Raw genomic sequence first — 19,509 nt, 5'->3', positions numbered from 1 at the left:
AACAACCACAGCTGCTGCCATGGCAATCACAGCTGCACCTACAATAACCACAGCTGCTGCCATGACAACAACAGCTCCTCCAAAAACAACCACAGTGGCACCTACAACAACCACAGCTGCACCAACAACAACCACCGTGTTACCTACAACAACCACAGCTTCTGCCAAGACAAAAACATCTCCACCTACAACAACCACAGCTACTGCCACTACAACAACATCTCCACCAACAACAACCACAGCTGCTGCCACGACAACAACATCTCCACCAACAACAACCACAGCTGCTGCCACGACAACAACAGCTACTACCACATGAACCACAGCTGCTCCCACAATAACTACAGCTCAATCAACAACAACCACAGCTGCACCCAAGACAACCACAGCTGCACCAACAACAACCACATCCAAAGTTACAACAACCACATATGCACCAAAAATAACCAAAGCTGCAGCAACAACCACCACCACATCTGCACCATCAACAGCCATATCTGCACCAACAACAACCACATCCGCATCTACAACAACCACAGATGCACCAAAAACAACCACAGCTGCTGCAACAACAACAACAGCTACTCCCACATCAAACACAGCTGCTCCCACAACAACTACAGCTCCACCAACAACAAACACAGCTGCAATAACCACAGCTGCACTCACAATAACCACAGCTTCATCAACAATAACAACAGCTACACCAACGACAATTACATCTGCACCTACAGCACACACAGCTGCTGCTACAACAACAGCTGCTACTACAATAATCACAACTGCACCAACAACAACCACAGCTTCTGCTACGACAACCACAGCTGCTCCCACAAAAACCACAACTGCTGCTACAACAACCACATCCGCCCCCACAACAACCACAGCTGCACCCACAATATCCACAGTTTCTGCTTTGACATCCACAGCTGCTGCCACAAATGTTACCACAGAGGTGAGTAGCGTGTCTTTGAACAATAATGCTGAAATTATTAATACTAATAGACGTATTGTTTACAGGTGAATCTTGGTTACAAAATTATTTACCTTTTAAAGTACCTAAGGTGTAAGATCATTAAATTCACGTAAGTAACAATTAATTGTATTCTGTTAATGTATGAATGTCTACACTTAAATATAATTATTTAGAAATAGCAAGTTTGAATAATACAGTAAGAATTTTTTTAAATAATTTCTATAAACATTGTCATCTTTCTAAATACTTTTTGTGAAACAACTGTTTAAGTATCTGACCTCAAAAGAAATACTAAACCTTTATATATTTATTTGTTTACAGGAGTAGCTCAGTTCTTATCAACATAACCCTTATTTTCAAGAACCAGACAGTGGTTCCTAATACAATGAGTGCAGAGCAGGGATTGGCTCAATCTCTGGCTCAGGGGAACACCTTCCTAACCATTGATACAACCTCCATTAGAGCAAGTAAGTAATTCCATCTGTTATTCTAAGATGTTATGCTGTTTCCGATGTAGTTGTTGCATTATTACTATAATTATGAAAAGGAATGGAGCTTTATACAAGGGAATACATCTTAGTGTCTTAGTGTTATTTCACTCTCTTCCCCTGTTAAACCCTGACAACCACTACCACCACAGCACCAACTACAGCAGCTGCAGTCGCTGACACCATTGCCTCAGGAGCCAACACCTTGAATATCACAATGATGATTGCAGTTTGGCTACACATACTCGTCACCATGCTAACGGGACTGTCCAGCTGGCTATAACCCTTGTAAAGTAAAGAACGTCAGCTTGCTCGAACCCTTGTGAACTAAAGGAGATTAACCGAGGAACACAACAATTTTTATTAAAGTGAGGACTGGAGGGAATGGAAAAAGAGAGGAAAACTAGGTGTGCCATATACATTGTTTCCAGTGGGGAATGACTTTCACATTTAAAGTGGCTCGACATGTTTTAACTGCAATAATGATTAATCAGGGGAAGTTGTGAATAATGACGAAATTCACATGCAAACATAATCGTGGCCAAAACACCACCTAAACACTGACGTTATTTCATAAGAAGAAAACAAAGTAAGCTTTTCAAAAGCTGTGCTATGTTTACATGCTATGCTTCTGCAAGTCATATGGTGGGCAGGTTGCAATATGCTGTCACGTTCTGACCTTAGTTTCTTTTTTATGTCTTTGTGTTATTTTGGTCAGGGCGTGAGTTGGGGTGGGTATTCTATGTTCCTTTTTCTATGTGTTTGGCCTAGTATGGTTCTCAATCAGAGGCAGGTGTCGATCGTTGTCTCTGCTTGAGAATCATACTTAGGTAGCCTGTTTTCCCACTATGGGTTATGGGTGTTTATTTTCTGTCTAGTGTCTGTTCACCTTACAGAACTGTTTCGTTTTCTTATTGTTGTTATTTTGTGTAGTGTTCAGTGTGAAATTAAAATATGACGAACACTTACCACGCTGCATTTTGGTCCTCTTCTCCTGCACCAGACGAGATTCGTTACATATGCCAAAAAATACTTTGATTAAAACAAGAATGATACATTCTGTATATAACTTATTCATATTTAAGGATACATTATTTATGAAGCAAAACAAATATATTGACCTGTCTATTGTTGTTTATGCTTTAGGTCACAATATCTAACTTTGACTTTATATTAGTCATTATGAATACATTATTTACAGGCATATAGAGTATATGATCATTTGTGTTCACCCAGGACTTTCAGAATTCATAAATAAATTGACAAATCATCCATCCTTGGTATGGGTAAAATTGGAGAAAAAAAACACTTAATAAATTACTTCGGAATTATATCGTTTTCATTGTTTCATTACTTAATGTCAGGAAAATACAGAGTTCCTTTTTCACATGGAACGGATTCCATAATCACGGTGCCTTTTTTCGACTTCTGTAATAACGAGTAGATTTCTAGATTTCTCTTGGACCAGTTCAAAAAAAAAACCTGACAAGTGGAAGTTCTTCCAAAGTTTCCTTTTTATTTTAATCAAATCAACAGTAAACACAACGGCTAATTGTATTAACGCAGACATATTCTCACAATAGTGATGTTTGCCCTGCCTTCATTAAGTCCATATTGAAATTAAATCCACTAAAAAGGTTTACTTTATAAATACACTCAATGTATTATAAAATGTGCTCTACATCATATTACTATGGGCTATAACCAAACAAATGAAGTCTGCTGAAGCATCCATTCCTGTACAATAGGTTTAACATTACGTTAAAGAGCATCTAGGATTAAACTCATTTCATTTCATTTGAATGATAGAGCTCTTTTCTCTTTGATGTGGTGACTTCACATACAACAGCTGATGGCTGGATCCTAATATGCATATGCTATAGAAAAAAGTTCACTGGAAAAAGAGGACTATGTGATTTAAAAAAAATAATTACATGTGTAGTCACGTGCAGGGTTGCAAATGAGTTGGTTTGTCCTGGTCTTAAAGTCTATGCATTGCAGCAGACAGCAGCAGGAAAACCAGCGTCATTCCAAAAGAGGAAAACACACTGTTCACCACTGGCGACATGGATGAGCTTAGAACTGTGGATATAAAAAATGGGATTCCAGTTAAAACACATGTACAATCATTATAATCATCATCACTATCTGAACCATCATTTTCACATACTGTGGTGTCACAGCATCACAGTGGCAGCATAGCAACGTAATCGCTAATACTAGTAAAGCTAAAGCCTAATTGATGATAGAAAAGATAAGAGTTGCCTGGGTGAGATGTAGACAAAAGTGATGGAAAAGCACAGAAAAACACGTGCTTTGTCTGCAGCCTACTCAAATGACACTAGTCCTTTCTGCCATAATTGGTGTAAATGGTAACATTCATTTATGCTCAACTGTGTCCATGTTTGGCTTGTTATGTGTTGCTCTGAACAGAGTGACATTGTGCCACCTTATGTAAAGTGCATGGTAGAGTGAAGTGACGCAGAATGAAGATGGGCAGCTATGATTGTGGTAAAATGTTGAGCGTGACATGTCAGAAAGATCAGTAGGTGAGGTGTTGAACTGACCGCTGACAACGATGGAGCTGGCATTGACACGGATACCTATAGTCCCGCTGTTGACTGCAGCCACCAGAACATCTTTCACCAAATTAGCAGTGGGTGCAGTCCCGTTACCAGTAAGTCCAAACTCCATTCTGCAGTCTGTGATGATGGAACCACGTCTGTGAACGCAAAACAAGGAACAGAGCTTAGGTTTAAAAAAGTGGTACAGTCCCTTAAAAGTCAGAAAAAAACACTGGCTGAAGTAAATTGGAAAAAGGACAATTTGTAAATCTATTAGAAGAACACTCAGACCATTATTGAATTCAGACTACCACTCACCTGAAACGCAACACAACAAGCTGAATGAAACTTCTAAAGACTTTGCGATAGAAGGGCTCAATCTGAAAAGCAAACAGAGAAATTTGAAATCAACTAACATTACAAACTCTATTTGCTGCTTGATTGCAAAAATGATCTTACCGCGTTTTTTATAGTAGTAGCCCGATCCCGGAAGGCTTGTGAGGTGTTGTTTGAGAGAGTAGGGGTAAAAATCTCATCTGAACTGAACACTAGAAGCAAAACGTTTGGGGCTGCGGTGGTTGTCGGGGCAATGGCAGCTGTGGTTGTTTGTAGGGCAGCTGTAGTTGTTGTTGGTGCACCTGTGGTTGTTGTTCGTGCGCTTGTGGTGGTTTTGGGAGCAGCTGTGGTAGTTAATGGGGCAGCTGTGGTTGTTGTGGGAGCTGCGGTGGTTGGATTAGCTAGGACTGGAAAACAAATGAATACATTTATATAATAAATCAACATCTGTATTTAATTTTAATGTATACCATTTCTAACATCTCGTGCATAATCTTTTTCTCTGTAGAATACAAATTCCTTGCTGATTACCACACACAGTTTTGCAGCACAGTGTTGCAATCTTATGGCATAATTTTATGTGTTGATGTGTTATAGTCAGGGCTGCGCACAGACCTTTCAAGCGCAGGCGTCCCAAATTTAATTTAGTTTTTTTTAATCATAGGCCTATTTTGTTTTTGCAACATCACACTCACTCATCATAGGAGGCATTTAGGACGTCTTCTAATGCGGATGGCTAAAATATCCTAATGGCTAAAATATCCTAATGACTATTTTGTATTGTTTTCGTGAGTATTTGTATTGTGGCTCTGTAATTGTCCTTAGCTGCCTTGGTGCAAATTAGTTTTTGGCTGACCCCGGCACATTTACATGGATGTTACATTATTGTAATATTGATGTTGATTAATGTGCATTGTCCCCAGTAAATAAATAAATACAATTAATGTTACGGTGATCACACTTCCTCAATTCAAATAAGATGGCAGCACTATATCAAAGATGGTTAGTAACTTGGGAGCCAAGGGTGGAGGGGGGGTATATAATGCTGAATTGTATATTATAAACTGTGGTTCCAGCCCTGAATGTTGATTGAATGACAGCCGTGGTTTATTACACCGTATACCAAGGGTATAACAAAACATCTATTGTTACTGCTCTAATTACATTGGTAACCAGTTTATAATAGCAATAAGGCACCTTGGGGGTTTGTGGCATATGGCCAATAAATGGCCAATGCTATTCACTGACTACAGCTCAGCGTTCAACAAATCAAATCACATGTTATTAGTCATAAGCTCCGAATGTGTAGACCTTACAGTGAAATGCTTACTTACGAGCCCCTAACCAACAATGCAGTTTAAATTAAATATGATTAAGAATAAGAACTAAAAGTAACAAGTAATTAAAGAGCCGCAATAAAATAACAATAGTGAGACTATATACAGGGGGGTATCGGTTCAAAGTCAATGTGTGGGGGCAACGGTTATTCGAGGAAATATGTACATGTAGGTATGAATGCTGACCTGTTTAAAGGTCTTACTCACATCGGCTCCAGAGAGCATGATCACACAGTCTTCCGGAACAGCTTGTGCTCTCATGCACGTTTCAGTGCTATTTGCCTCGAAGCGAGCATAGAAATAGTTTAGCTGGTCTGGTAGGCTTGTGTCACTGGGCAGCTCTTGGCTGTGCTTCCATTTGTAGTCTGTAATGGTTTGCAAGCCCTGCCACATCCGACGAGCGTCAGATCCGGTGTAGTACGATTCAATCTTTTTCCTGTATTGATGCTTTATAAGCTTCCGGGTTAGAGTCCCACTCCTTGAAAGCGGCAGCTCTAGCCTTTAGCTCAGTGTGGATCTTGCCTGTAATCCATGGCTTCTGGTTGGGGTATGTACGTACGGTCACTGTGGGGACAACGTCATCAACGTTCTTATTGATGATGCCAATGACTGATGTGGTGTCCTCCTCAATGCCATCGGAGGAATCCCAGAACATATTCCAGTCTGTGCTAGCAAAACAGTCCTGTAGCTTAGCATCTGCTTCATCTGACCACTTTTTTTATTGATCAAGTCACTGGTGCTTCCAGGATAGAATTATGGTCAGATTTACCAAATGGAGGGCGAGGGAGATCTTTGCATGCGACTCTGTGTGTGGAGTAAAGGTGGTCCAGTTTTTTTCCCTCTGGTTGCACATTTAACATGCTGATAGAAATTTGGTAAGACGGATTTAAGTTACCCTGCATTAAAGTCCCCGGCTACTAGGAGCGCTGCCTCTGGGTAAGCGTTTTCCTGCTTGCTTATGGCGGAATACAGCTCATTCACTGCGGTCTTAGTGCCAGCATCAGTCTGTGGTGGCTACGAAAAATACATATGAAAACACTGTAGGTAGATAGTGTGGTCTACAGCTTATGAGATACTCTACCTCAGGCGATCAAAACCTTGAGACTTCCTTAGAAATAGTACACCAGCTGTTACTTACAAAAATAAATAGTCCGCCACCCCTTGTCTTACCAGACACCGCTGTTCTCTCCTGCCGATACAGTGTATAACCATCTAGCTGTATGCTGAAATTGTTGTCGTTCAGCCACGACTCCGTGAAGCATAAGATATTACAGTTTTGAATGTCCAGTTGGTAGTTTAATCTTCCCCAAAGGTCATCGATTATATTCTCCAAAGATTGCACGTTTGACAGCAGAATGGAAGAATGTGGGGGTTTATTCGATCGCCTACGAATTCTCAGAAGACAGGCTGCCCTCTGGTCCCTTTTTCTCCGCCGTCTCTTCACAAAAAACACAGGGATCTTGGCATGTTCCCGGGAAAGCAGTATGTCATTCACGTCGGGCTCGTCAGACTCGTTAAAGGAAAAAAAGGATTCTGCCAGTCCGTGGTGAGTATTTGCAGTTATTTATGGTCATAAGAGATGGTAGCAGCAACATTATGAAATTTCTTTTTTTTACAAACAACGCAAAGAAACAAACAAAAAAACAAAATTGGTTTGGAATACGTAAAACGTCAGCCTTGTTCTCCGGCATCATCTTGATTTGAATGCACTACGGTTCTTTGAGGGCTCATCACTAAGATAAGGACCATGGGACTAAACACCTCCCTCTGCAACTGGATCATGGACTTCCTGATGGGCCGCCCCCAGGTGGTAAGGGTAGGTAACAACACATCCCCCACTCTGTCCCTCAACACGGGGGCCCCTCAGGGGTGCGTGCTCAGTCCCCTCCTGTACTCACTGTTCACTCATGACAGCACAGCCAGGCACGACTCCAACACCATCATTAAGTTTGCTTATAACACAACAGTGGTAGGCCTGATCAGCGACAACGATAAGAGAGTCTATAGGGAGGAGGTCAGAGACCAGAGATCCTGACGGGTTGCATCACTGCCTGGTATGGCAACTGCTCGGCCTCCATCTGCAAGGCACTACAGAGGATAGTGCGTACGGCCCAGTACATCACTGGGGCAAATCTTCCTATATTCCAGGACCTCTATACCAGAAGGTGTCAAAGGAATACCCTAAAAATTGTCAAAGACTCCAGCCACCCTAGTCGTAGACTGTTCTCTCTGCTACCCTATGGCAAGCGGTACCAGGGCACCAAGTGTAGGTCCAAGAGGCTCCTAAATAGTTTCTACCCCAAGCCATGAGACTCCTGAACAGCTAATCAAATGGCTACCCAGACTACTACCATTGCCGCCACCCCTGGAACAATGCTGCTATTCTCTGTTATTATCTATAACTCTACCTACATGTATATATAACCTCAATTACCTCAACACCGGTGCCCCTGCACATTGACTCTGTACCGGATTTGATTTTGATACACCACAGATAAGGGCAGTGTCAAGGCACTCCACGATGCGTCGTGCTTAAGAACAGCCCTTAGCCGTGGTATATTAGCCATATACCACACCCCCTCCTGCCTTATTGCTGGAATGTATACTGTTAAAGTGTGCAAGAACTGACCAGTAATATTGAAATTGGCTGAGATGTTAATGCTCAAACTTCCATTGGTGATCGCAGCCTTCAGAGTAGTAGCCACTGCATCAGCAAAAGGTGTTGTAGCATTAGCAGTTGTGTTAGTGGCAGCAAACTCCAGCTGGGTGTCTGTGATGATGGAACCTTGCCTGGGACGACAAAACAAGGCATTGACCGAATATTTAATTTTTTATTATTAGTTTGGTGGTTGTTGACAGCAGTTAACTGTTATACTAGCTATTTAAAACTGTTTAATGGGAATACTGATTTAGAAATAAATTACACTATGTATACAAAAGGTTTATAAATGTTACTGACTTTGTATATTGAGTGTTACAGCTTACTGACCTGAAACCCACCACAATCATTCTTATGAAGTTTGGGAAATGTGCCTTAAACAGAGGCTCAAGCTGAAAAACAAAAATAATAAAGAGTGATTCAGTGACATGTGGCAGACAGTAAATACTGATATGAATATGAAAATATTGTTCTATTTGCACAGACAAAAAAAATCCCAGAGCAACATTTCTCCATTATCATAATAGCTAGCATTGACTAAACAGCATTCCTCTAATTAATGGGCAACTCATCCGCCTGGTAGAGACATTTTTCAAGATATTAAAAAAATATAAAACAACAATATTTCAATCATTTCAATATTTTAAAATGCTGTTTTAGAGGTCAACAACATTTTACAGTCTTGTAATTTCCCATGTTATGCACAATTGGTACTGTTATCTGTGATTAATGATATTCTGTTTTGCAAACTTTCACTTCCTGGTATGAATGTTTGAATGTGTGTTTAAAACATACAGGAGTCCTATAATGAAAGCCACATGATCATTTCACTAAAAGTAATTTCTTGAGATTATCAAAATATGCCAAACAAAATTCCTATTTTTAATTTAATTTAAAATTGGTTGTCAAAGTTAGCTCAATGGCCCAGATGAGCTGCCTTTAATTTAAATCATTACTGTGTATGCCTGGTACTTTCCTATTGCATGGTAAACAAGGATCTTACCGCTTTAATTGTCTTAGTTACCAGACTCTGGAACAATGGTGAAAAGGTATTTGTCAGAGCAGGACTGAAAACCTCATCTGAGCTGAATACCAGCTTCAAAACAACTGGAGGCGAGGGCGTTGTAGTTGGAGCGGCTGTGGTTGTTGTGGGGGCAGCTGTGGTGATAGTGTTGGCAGCTGTGGTTGTGGTATTGGTAGCTGTGGTTGTTGTGGGGGCAGCTGTGGTGATAGTGTTGGCAGCTGTGATTGTGGTTTTGGCAGCTGTGGTTGTAGTGTTGCCAGCTGTGGTTGTAGTGTTGGCAGCTGTAGTTGTGGTTTTGGCAGCTGTGGTTGTAGTTTTGGCAGCTGTGGCTGTTATGGGGGTGGTTGTAGTGTTGGCAGCTGTGGTTGTTGTTGTTGGAATTCCAGTTGTAGTGATGGCAACTGTGGCTGTTGTGGGGGCAGCTGTGGTTGTAGTGATGGCAGCTGTGGCTGTTGTGGGGGCAGCTGTGGTTGTAGTGTTGGCAGCTGTGGTGATAGTGTTGGCAGCTGTGGTTGTGGTTTTGGCAGCTGTGCTTGTAGTGTTGGCAGCTGTGGCTGTTGTGGGGACAGCTGTGGTTGTAGTGTTGGCAGCTGTGGTGATAGTGTTGGCAGCTGTGGTTGTGGTTTTGGCAGCTGTGGTAGTAGTGTTGGCAGCTGTGGCTGTTGTGGGGACAGCTATGGTTGTAGTGTTAGCACCTGTGGTGATAGTGTTGGCAGCTGTGGTGGGGACAGCTGTGGTTGTAGTGTTGGCAACTGTGGTGATAGTGTTGGCAGCTGTGGTTGTGGTTTTGTCAGCTGTGGTTGTGGTTTTGTCAGCTGTGCTTGTAGTGTTGGCGGCTGTTGTGGGGACAGCTGTGGTTGTAGTGTTGGCAACTGTGGTGATAGTGTTGGCAGCTGTGGTTGTGGTTTTGTCAGCTGTGGTTGTGGTTTTGTCAGCTGTGCTTGTAGTGTTGGCGGCTGTTGTGGGGACAGCTGTGGTTGTAGTGTTGGCAACTGTGGTGATAGTGTTGGCAGCTGTGGTTGTGGCAGCTGCGGTTGTGGTTTTGGCAGCTGTGGTTGTAGTGTTGGCAACTGTGGCTGTTGTGGGGACAGCTATGGTTGTAGTGTTGACAGCTGTGGTTGTAGTGTTGGCAGCTGCGGTTGTTGTTGTTGCAATTCCAGTTGTAGCGATGGCAGCTGTGGCTGTTGTGGGGGCAGCTGTGTTTGTAGTGTTGGCAGCTGTGGTGATAGTGTTGGCAGCGGTTGTTGTTGTTTTGGTAGCTGTGGCTGTTGTGGGGACAGCTGTGGCTGTTGTGGGGACAGCTGTGGTTGTAGTGTTGGCAGCTGTGGTGATAGTGTTGGCAGCTGTGGTGATAGTGTTGGCAGCTGTGGTTGTGGTTTTGGCAGTTGTGGTTGTGGTTTTGGCAGCTGTGGTTGTAGTGTTGGCAGCTGTGGCTGTTGTGGGGTCAGCTATGGTTGTAGTGTTGGCAGCTGTGGTTGTTGTTGTTGCAATTCCAGTTGTAGTGATGGCAGCTGTGGCTGTTGTGGGGGCAACTGTGGTTGTAGTGTTGGCAGCTGTGGTTGTGGTTTTGGCAGCTGTGGTTGTAGTGTTGGCAGCTGTGGCTGTTGTGGGGACAGCTCTGGTTGTAGTGTTGGCAGCTGTGGTTGTAGTGTTGGCAGCTGTGGTTGTGGTTTTGGCAGCTGTGGTTGTGGTTTTGGCAGCTGTGGTTGTAATTTTGGCAGCTGTGGTTGTAGTGTTGGCAGCTGTGGCTGTTGTGGGGACAGCTGTGGTTGTAGTGTTGACAGCTGTGGTTGTAGTGTTGGCAGCTGTGGTTGTTGTTGTTGCAATTCCAGTTGTAGTGATGGCAGCTGTGGCTGTTGTAGGGGCAGCTGTGGTTGTAGTGTTAGCAGCTGTGGTGATTGTGTTGGCAGCTGTAGTTGTGGGTTTGGCAGCTGTGGTTGTAGTGTTGGCAGCTGTGGCTGTTGTGGGGACAGCTGTGGATGTAGTTTTGGCAGCTGTGGTGATAGTGTTGGCAGCTGTGGTTGTGGTTTTGGCAGCTGTGGTTGTGGTTTTGGCAGCTGTGGTTGTTGTTGTTGCAATTCCAGTTGTAGCGATGGCAGCTGTGGCTGTTGTGGGGGCAGCTGTGTTTGTAGTGTTGGCAGCTGTGGTGATAGTGTTGGCAGCGGTTGTTGTGGTTTTGGTAGCTGTGGCTGTTGTGGGGACAGCTGTGGCTGTTGCGGGGACAGCTGTGGTTGTAGTGTTGGCAGCTGTGGTGATAGTGTTGGCAGCTGTGGTGATAGTGTTGGCAGCTGTGGTTGTGGTTTTGGCAGTTGTGGTTGTGGTTTTGGCAGCTGTGGTTGTAGTGTTGGCAGCTGTGGCTGTTGTGGGGACAGCTATGGTTGTAGTGTTGGCAGCTGCGGTTGTTGTTGTTGCAATTCCAGTTGTAGTGATGGCAGCTGTGGCTGTTGTGGGGGCAACTGTGGTTGTAGTGTTGGCAGCTGTGGTTGTGGTTTTGGCAGCTGTGGTTGTAGTGTTGGCAGCTGTGGCTGTTGTGGGGACAGCTCTGGTTGTAGTGTTGGCAGCTGTGGTTGTAGTGTTGGCAGCTGTGGTTGTGGTTTTGGCAGCTGTGGTTGTAATTTTGGCAGCTGGGGTTGTAGTGTTGGCAGCTGTGGCTGTTGTGGGGACAGCTGTGGTTGTAGTGTTGACAGCTGTGGTTGTAGTGTTGGCAGCTGTGGTTGTTGTTGTTGCAATTCCAGTTGTAGTGATGGCAGCTGTGGCTGTTGTGGGGGCAGCTGTGGTTGTAGTGTTAGCAGCTGTGGTGATTGTGTTGGCAGCTGTAGTTGTGGGTTTGGCAGCTGTGGTTGTAGTGTTGGCAGCTGTGGCTGTTGTGGGGACAGCTGTGGATGTAGTTTTGGCAGCTGTGGTGATAGTGTTGGCAGCTGTGGTTGTGGTTTTGGCAGCTGTGGTTGTGGTTTTGGCAGCTGTGGTTGTAGTGTTGGCAGCTGTGTTTGTAGTGTTGGCAGCTGTGGTTGTAGTGTTGGCAGCTTTGGCTGTTGTGGGGACAGCTCTGGTTGTAGTGTTGGCAGCTGTGGTTGTGTTTTTGGCAGCTGTGGTTGTTGTGTTGGCAGCTCTGGTTGTAGTGTTGGCAGCTGTGGTTGTGGTTTTGGCAGCTGTGGTTGTAGTGTTGGCAGCTGTGGGTGTTGTGGGGACAGCTCTGATTGTAGTGTTGGCAGCTGTGGTTGTGGTTTTGGCAGCTGTGGTTGTTGTGTTGGTAGCTCTGGTTGTAGTGTTGGCAGCTGTGGTTGTGGTTTTGGCAGCTGTGGTTGTAGTGTTGGCAGCTGTGGCTGTTGTGCGGACAGCTATGGTTGTAGTGTTGGCAGCTGTGGTTGTGGTTTTTGCAGCTGTTGTTGTAGTGTTGGCAGCTGTGGCTGTTGTGGGGACAGTTGTGTTTGTAGTGTTGGCAGCTGTGGATGTAGTTTTGGCAGCTGTGGTGATAGTGTTGGCAGCTTTGGTTGTGGTTTTGGCAGCTGTGGTTGTAGTGTTGGCAGCTGTGGTTGTAGTGTTGGCAGCTTTGGCTGTTGTGGGGACAGCTCTGGTTGTAGTGTTGGCCGCTGTGGTTGTGTTTTTGGCAGCTGTGGTTGTTGTGTTGGCAGCTGTGGTTGTTGTGTTGGCAGCTCTGGTTGTAGTGTTGGCAGCTGTGGTTGTGGTTTTGGCAGCTGTGGTTGTAGTGTTGGCAGCTGTGGGTGTTGTGGGGACAGCTCTGGTTGTAGTGTTGGCAGCTGTGGTTGTGGTTTTGGCAGCTGTGGTTGTTGTGTTGGCAGCTCTGGTTGTAGTGTTGGCAGCTGTGGTTGTGGTTTTGGCAGCTGTGGTTGTAGTGTTGGCAGCTGTGGCTGTTGTGCGGACAGCTATGGTTGTAGTGTTGGCAGCTGTGGTTGTGGTTTTTGCAGCTGTTGTTGTAGTGTTGGCAGCTGTGGCTGTTGTGGGGACAGTTGTGGTTGTAGTGTTGCCAGCTATGGTTGTGGTTTTAGCAGCTGTGGTTGTAGTGTTTGCAGCTGTGGCTGTGGTTTTGGCAGCTGTGGTTGTAGTGTCGGTAGCTGTGGCTGTTGTGGGGACAGCTGTGGTTGTAGTGTTGGCAGCTGTGGTTGTGGTTTTGGCAGCTGTGGCTGTTTTCGGTGGAGCTGTGGTTGTAGTGTTGGCAGCTTTGGTTGTGGTTTTGGCAGCTGTGGTTGTAGTGTTGGCAGCTGTGGCTGTTGTCGGGGGAGCTGTGGTTGTGATGTTGTCAGCTGTGGCTGTTGTGGGGACAGCTGTGGTTGTTGTTGGGGCGGCTGTGGTTGTGGTTTTTGCAGCTGTTGTTGTAGTGTTGGCAGCTGGGGTTGTAGTGTTGGCAGCTGTGGGTGTGTCGTTGGCAGCTGTGGTTGTTGTGTGGACAGCTGTGTTTGTAATGTTGGCAGCTGTGGTTATAATGTTGACAGCTGTGGTTGTAGTTTGGACAGCTGTGGTTGTAATGTTGGCAGCTGTGGTTGTAGTGTTTGCAGCTGTGGTAATAGTGTTGGTAGCTGTGTTTGTGGTTTTGGCAGCTGTGGTTGTAGTGTTGGCAGCTGTGGCTGTTGTTAGGACAGCTGTTGTTGTGGTGTTGGCAGCTATGGTTGTGGTGTTGTCAGCTGCGGTTGTTGTTGGTGCACCTGTGGTTGTAGGGTTGGCAGCTGTGGTTGTAGTGTTGGCAGCTTTGGTTGTATCATTGGCAGCTGTGGTTGTGTGGACAGCTGTGGTTGTAATTTTAGCAGCTGTGGTTGTGATGTTGTCAGCTGTGGCTGTTGTGGGGACAGCTGTGGTTGTTGTGGGGGCAGCTGGGGTTGTAGTGTTGGCAGCTGTGGTTGGTGTGGGGGCAGCTGGGGTTGTAGTGTTGGCAGCTTTGGGTGTATCGTTAGCAGCTGTGGTTGTTGTGTGGACAGCTGTGGTTGTAATGTTGGCAGCTGTGGTTGTAATGTTGGCAGCTGTGGTTGTAGTGTTGGCAGCTGTGGTGATAGTGTTGGTAGCTGTGTTTGTGTTTTTGGCAGCTGTGGTTGTAGTGTTGGCAGCTGTGGCTGTTGTGGTGGCAGCTGGGGTTGTAGCGTTGGCAGCTTTGGTTGTAGTGTTGGCAACTGTGGTTGTTGTGGTGGCAGCTGGGGTTGTAGCGTTGGCAGCTTTGGTTGTAGTGTTGGCAGCTGTGGTTGTTGTGGGGGCAACTGGGGTTGTAGTGTTGGCATCTTTGGTTGTATTGTTGGCAGCTGTGGTTGTTGTGTGGACAGCTGTGGTTGTAATGTTGGCAGCTTTTGTTGTAGTGTTGGCAGCTGTGGTTGTTGTGGTGGCAGCTGGGGTTGTAGCGTTGGCAGCTTTGGTTGTAGTGTTGGCAGCTGTGGTTGTTGTGGGGGCAACTGGGGTTGTAGTGTTGGCATCTTTGGTTGTATTGTTGGCAGCTGTGGTTGTTGTGTGGACAGCTGTGGTTGTAATGTTTGCAGCTTTGGTTGTAGTGTTGGCAGCTGTGGTTGTTGTGGGGGCAGCTGGGGTTGTAGCGTTTGCAGCTTTGGTTGTATTGCTGGCAGCTGTGGTTGTTAAGTGGACAGCTGCGGTTGTAGTTTTAGCAGCTGTGGTTGTGATGTTGTCAGCTGTGGCTGTTGTGGGGACAGCTGTGGTTGAGGTGTTGGCAGCTGTGGTTGTTGTGGGGGCAGCTGGGGTTGTAGTGATGGCAGCTTTGGTTGTATTGTTGGCAGCTGTGGTTGTTGTGTGGACAGCTGTGGTGTTAAATTTAGCAGCTGTGGTTGTGATGTTGTCAGCTGTGGCTGTTGTGGGGACGACTGTGGTTGTTGTGGGGGCAGCTGTGGTTGTTGTGTTGGCAGCTGTGGTTTGTGTGGGGGAAGCTTGAGTTGTAGTGTTGGCAGCTTTGGGCGTATCGTTGGCAGCTGTGGTTGTTGTGTGGACAGCTGTGGTTTTAATGTTGGCAGCTGTGGTTGTAGTGTGGACAGCTGTGGTTGTAATGTTGGCAGCTGTGGTTGTAGTGTTGGCAGCTATGGTTGTGGTGTTGTCAGCTGCGGTTGTTGTTGGTGCGCCTGTGGTTGTAGTGTTGGCAGCTGTGGTTGTAGTGTTGGCAGCTGTGGTTGTTGTGGGGGCAGCTGGGGTTGTAGCGTTGGCAGCTTCGGTTGTAATGCTGGCAGCTGTGGTTGTTGTGTGGACAGCTGCGGTTGTAGTTTTAGCAGCTGTGGTTGTGATGTTGTCAGATGTGGCTGTTGTGGTGGCAGCTGTGGTTGTTGTGAGGGCAGCTGGGGTTGTAGTGTTGGCAGCTTTGGTTGTATCGTTGGCAGCTGTGGTTGTTGTGTGGACAGCTGTGGTTGTAATTTTAGCAGCTGTGGTTGTGATGTTGTCAGCTGTGGCTGTTGTGGGGACAGCTGTGGTTGTTGTGGGGGCAGCTGTGATTGTAGTGTTGGCAGCTGTGGTTGGTGTTGGGGCAGCTGGGGTTGTAGTGTGGATAACTGTGGTTGTAATGTTGGCAGCTGTGGTTGTAGTGTTGGCAGCTGTGGTAATAGTGTTGGTAGCTGTGTTTGTGGTTTTGGCAGCTGTGGTTATAGTGTTGGCAGCTGTGGCTGTTGTTGGGACAGCTGTTGATGCTGTGTTGTCAGCTGCGGTTGTTGTTGGTGCGCCTGTGGTTGTAGTGTTGGCAGCTGTGGTTGTAGTGTTGGCAGATGTGGTTGTATTGTTGGCAGCTGTGGTTGTTGTTGGGACAGCAGTTGATGTGGTGTTGTCAGCTGCGGTTGTTGTTGGTGCGTCTGTGGTTATAGTGTTGGCAGCTGGGGTTGTTGTTTGGACAGCTTTGGTTATAGTGTTGGCAGTTGTGGTTGTTGTAGGGGCAGCTGGGGTTGAAGTGTTGGCAGCTGTGTTTGTTGTAATTTTAGCAGCTGTGGTTGTGATGTTGTCAGCTGTGGCTGTTGTGGGGACAGCTGTGGTTGTTGTGGTGGCAGTTGGGGTTGTAGTGTTGGCAGCTGTGGTTGTAGTGTTGGCAGCTGTGGTTGTATCATCGGCAGCTGTGGTTGTTGTGTGGACAGCTGTGGTTATGGTTTTAGCAGCTGTGGTTGTGATGTTGTCAGCTGTGGTTGTCGTAGGGGCAGCTGGTGTTGTAGTGTTGGCAGCTTTGGTTGTATCGTTGGCAGCTGTGGTTGTAGTGTGGACAGCTGTGGTTGTAATGTTGGCAGCTGTGGTTGTAGTGTGGACAACTGTGGTTGTAATGTTGTCAGCTGTGGTTGTAGTGTTGGCAGCTGTGGTTATAGTGTTGGCAGCTGTGTTTGTGGTTTTGGCAGCTGTGGTTGTAGTGTTGGCAGCTGTGGCTGTTGTTGGGACAGCTGTTGTTGTGGTGTTGTCAGCTATGGTTGTGGTGTTGTCAGCTGCGGTTGTTGTTGGTGTGCCTGTGGTTGTAGTGTTGGCAGCTGTGGTTGTAGTGTTGGCAGCTGTGGTTGTTGTTGGGACAGCTGTTGTTGTAGTGTTGTCAGCTATGGTTGTGGTGTTGTCAGCTGCGGTTGTTGTTGGTGCGCCTGTGGTTGTAGTGTTGGCAGCTGTGGTTGTAGTGTTGGCAGCTGTGGTTGTAGTGTTGGCAGCTGTGGTTGTAGTGTTGGCAGCTGTGGTTGTTGTGGGGGCAGCTGTGGTTGTATTGTTGGCAGCTGTGGTTGTTGTGGGGGCAGCTGTGGTTGTAGTCTTGACAGCTGTGGTTGTTGTGGGGGCAGCTGTGGTTGTAGTGTTGGCAGCTGTGGTTGTTGTTGGGACAGCAGTTGATGTGGTGTTGTCAGCTGCGGTTGTTGTTGGTGCGTCTGTGGTTATAGTGTTGGCAGCTGGGGTTGTTGTTTGGACAGCTTTGGTTGTAGTGTTGGCAGCTGTGGTTGTTGTTGGGACAGCTGTTGTTGTAGTGTTGTCAGCTATGGTTGTGGTGTTGTCAGCTACGGTTGTTGTTGGTGCGCCTGTGGTTGTAGTGTTGGCAGCTGTGGTTGTAGTGTTGGCAGCTGTGGTTGTAGTGTTGGCAGCTGTGGTTGTAGTGTTGGCAGCTGTGGTTGTTGTGGGGGCAGCTGTGGTTGTATTGTTGGCAGCTGTGGTTGTTGTGGGGGCAGCTGTGGTTGTAGTGTTGGCAGCTGTGGTTGTTGTTGGGACAGCTGTTGTTGTGGTGTTGTCAGCTATGGTTGTGGTGTTGTCAGCTGCGGTTGTTGTTGGTGCGCCTGTGGTTGTAGTTTTGGCAGCTGTAGTTGTAGTGTTGGCAGCTGTGGTTGTAGTGTTGGCAGCTGTGGTTGTAGTGTTGGCAGCTGTGGTTGTTGTGGGGGCATCTGTGGTTGTTGTGGGGGCATCTGTGGTTGTTGTGGGGGCAGCTGTGGTTGTAGTCTTGGCAGCTGTGGTTGTTGTGGGGGCAGCTGTGGTTGTAGTGTTGGCAGCTGTGGTTGTTGATAGGGCATCTATAGTTGTGATGGGAGCTGCTGTTGTTGGAGACACTCGGACTGAGAAAGAAGGAATACATTTATATAATGAATCTGTATTAAATGTTAATTTATTTTCTCTGTAGATTTCAGACTAGCAGAAAAAAGAAAACGTTAATAATTTGTAGTATCTCAAAATTCATAATTTATCAAATTCCTCTGTAGCATAGGCCTATTTATTTCTGAAACACACCCCCATCATCACAAATTTTAAACAAGCTAGTTACAGTGCCTCCTAAAGCCATGATTTACATCGGGAAAAGTGGGTGGGATATCAGCTTATCATAGATGTTGATGATTGATGTAAATCTGCAAGTTAGCTAGCTCCATTTCTTTTACTGATTATGATTTACATCTCTACTTCTTTCTGTCTCTCTCTGCTACAGGTATCAGCCAACCAGACCGAATATTGATGATGTAGGCTAAATCAAGTGTTACCAAGACTGATCAAATGTTATGCTGCTGTGGCAGTACTGTTGATATTTAAACAAGGTCGCTAGCTACACACACTCAGCCGGTGATCACATCTCTCAAGTCATGCATGTTTAGATACAATGCAGCAATCTCTGTACAGGGTAGACTGTGAAAAATGTGCACACGTGAGCTCCTTACAGGGCAGATCAACAGGCACAACAAACGGACAGGGTGGGTGGGGTAGCAAACTTGACAATGACTTGCTCGTGGTTAGGGTTGAGCCAAGATGTGGACATCAAGCTAGCGTTAGGGTTAGGGTTGAGCCCTAGACATACTGTAACTCCAATCCAATTAACAATTAATGAACTCTGCCCAAACCCCTATACTTGGCAGAAATGTATGCCTCACATGAAAACTGACCTACAGTAATTTTGGGTTAGGGTCACTGGTGTATTGCAGTTTCTCAGAACCCCCGCAAGGTCGAAGTATAGGCTACTAATCGCTGTGAACCTATAGCTTTGCTTTGGCTAACGGATAAACGTTTATTGGGAGGCCTATTTGGTTGTCATTTTCTCATGTTAAGCCTAACATTTCACGAAGCTATATACAAAGCTATGTCACAATGCTGCCATTTAGACTGCTGGCTGGCGGCTATAATGTAATTACTTGTTCAGTAATTAAAGTTGGAAATTGAAACGTTGCAAGTTAATCAACAACCATTAAAAAAAAATGAATATACAACTGTCCTGGGTAGGTTACCTGAGCCTGCATGACATGAGCCTTCATTGCGGTGACCCCTAAAGGTGGTGTTACATGATGCCAGTGTCAGTGTTACGTATGTTATGCTCGTCAGGACCTCTGTCTAAAAGTTCACCTGTTTTTCAAGATCGGAGGCTACCAGTTTGTCCATTTTTCCGGGTGTCATAAGCTACGCATTGTTGGATTCGGGCAAAACTTTGAACATTGAGATATTAAAGACATGATAGATCAGATGCATAGTATATAAAGGAGTGAGATCTGTAGAAAGACAGAGTGGCTGTGGAATGTGCTGGGTGGACGGGAGAGAGTCACGGGAGTGCAATAGGTGATCATCTGTGGATTAGGCAAAGGAGGGGTTGAGGTCAGGAGGTCAAGAGGTCAGGTCAGATCCCCTGAAGGGAAAAATAATGGTTATAATATCCTGTTACCCTCTTCCTGTCGAACCATAAGATGTAAGGACTGGAGAGAAAGAGGGGTGTCTAAAGTGGGG

The 19,509-nt window shown here is 45.7% G+C and overlaps 1 protein-coding gene across 1 annotated transcript in view; it reads right to left on the bottom strand.

The window, feature by feature from the left end:
* Window positions 1–2,959: 2,959 nt before the first annotated feature.
* Window positions 2,960–19,509, bottom strand: part of LOC139578978 (mucin-2-like) — a 31,740-nt gene continuing 15,190 nt past the window's right edge. Inside the window, exons 3-9 of the mRNA XM_071407146.1 lie at window positions 9,364–17,867; window positions 8,691–8,752; window positions 8,331–8,491; window positions 4,488–4,771; window positions 4,347–4,408; window positions 4,032–4,186; window positions 2,960–3,546 (exon numbers count right to left, since the gene is read on the bottom strand). Of these exons, the coding sequence (XP_071263247.1) occupies window positions 3,446–3,546; window positions 4,032–4,186; window positions 4,347–4,408; window positions 4,488–4,771; window positions 8,331–8,491; window positions 8,691–8,752; window positions 9,364–17,867 (9,329 nt within the window). The 3' untranslated portion in view covers window positions 2,960–3,445. The remainder of the gene's footprint in view (window positions 3,547–4,031; window positions 4,187–4,346; window positions 4,409–4,487; window positions 4,772–8,330; window positions 8,492–8,690; window positions 8,753–9,363; window positions 17,868–19,509) is intronic.

Source organism: Salvelinus alpinus, chromosome 6 (genome assembly GCF_045679555.1).
Source record: "Salvelinus alpinus chromosome 6, SLU_Salpinus.1, whole genome shotgun sequence".
Classification (NCBI taxonomy): domain Eukaryota; kingdom Metazoa; phylum Chordata; class Actinopteri; order Salmoniformes; family Salmonidae; genus Salvelinus; species Salvelinus alpinus.
Note: the sequence above shows the minus strand (reverse complement) of the source record. Positions and strands in the feature narration are given on the sequence as shown.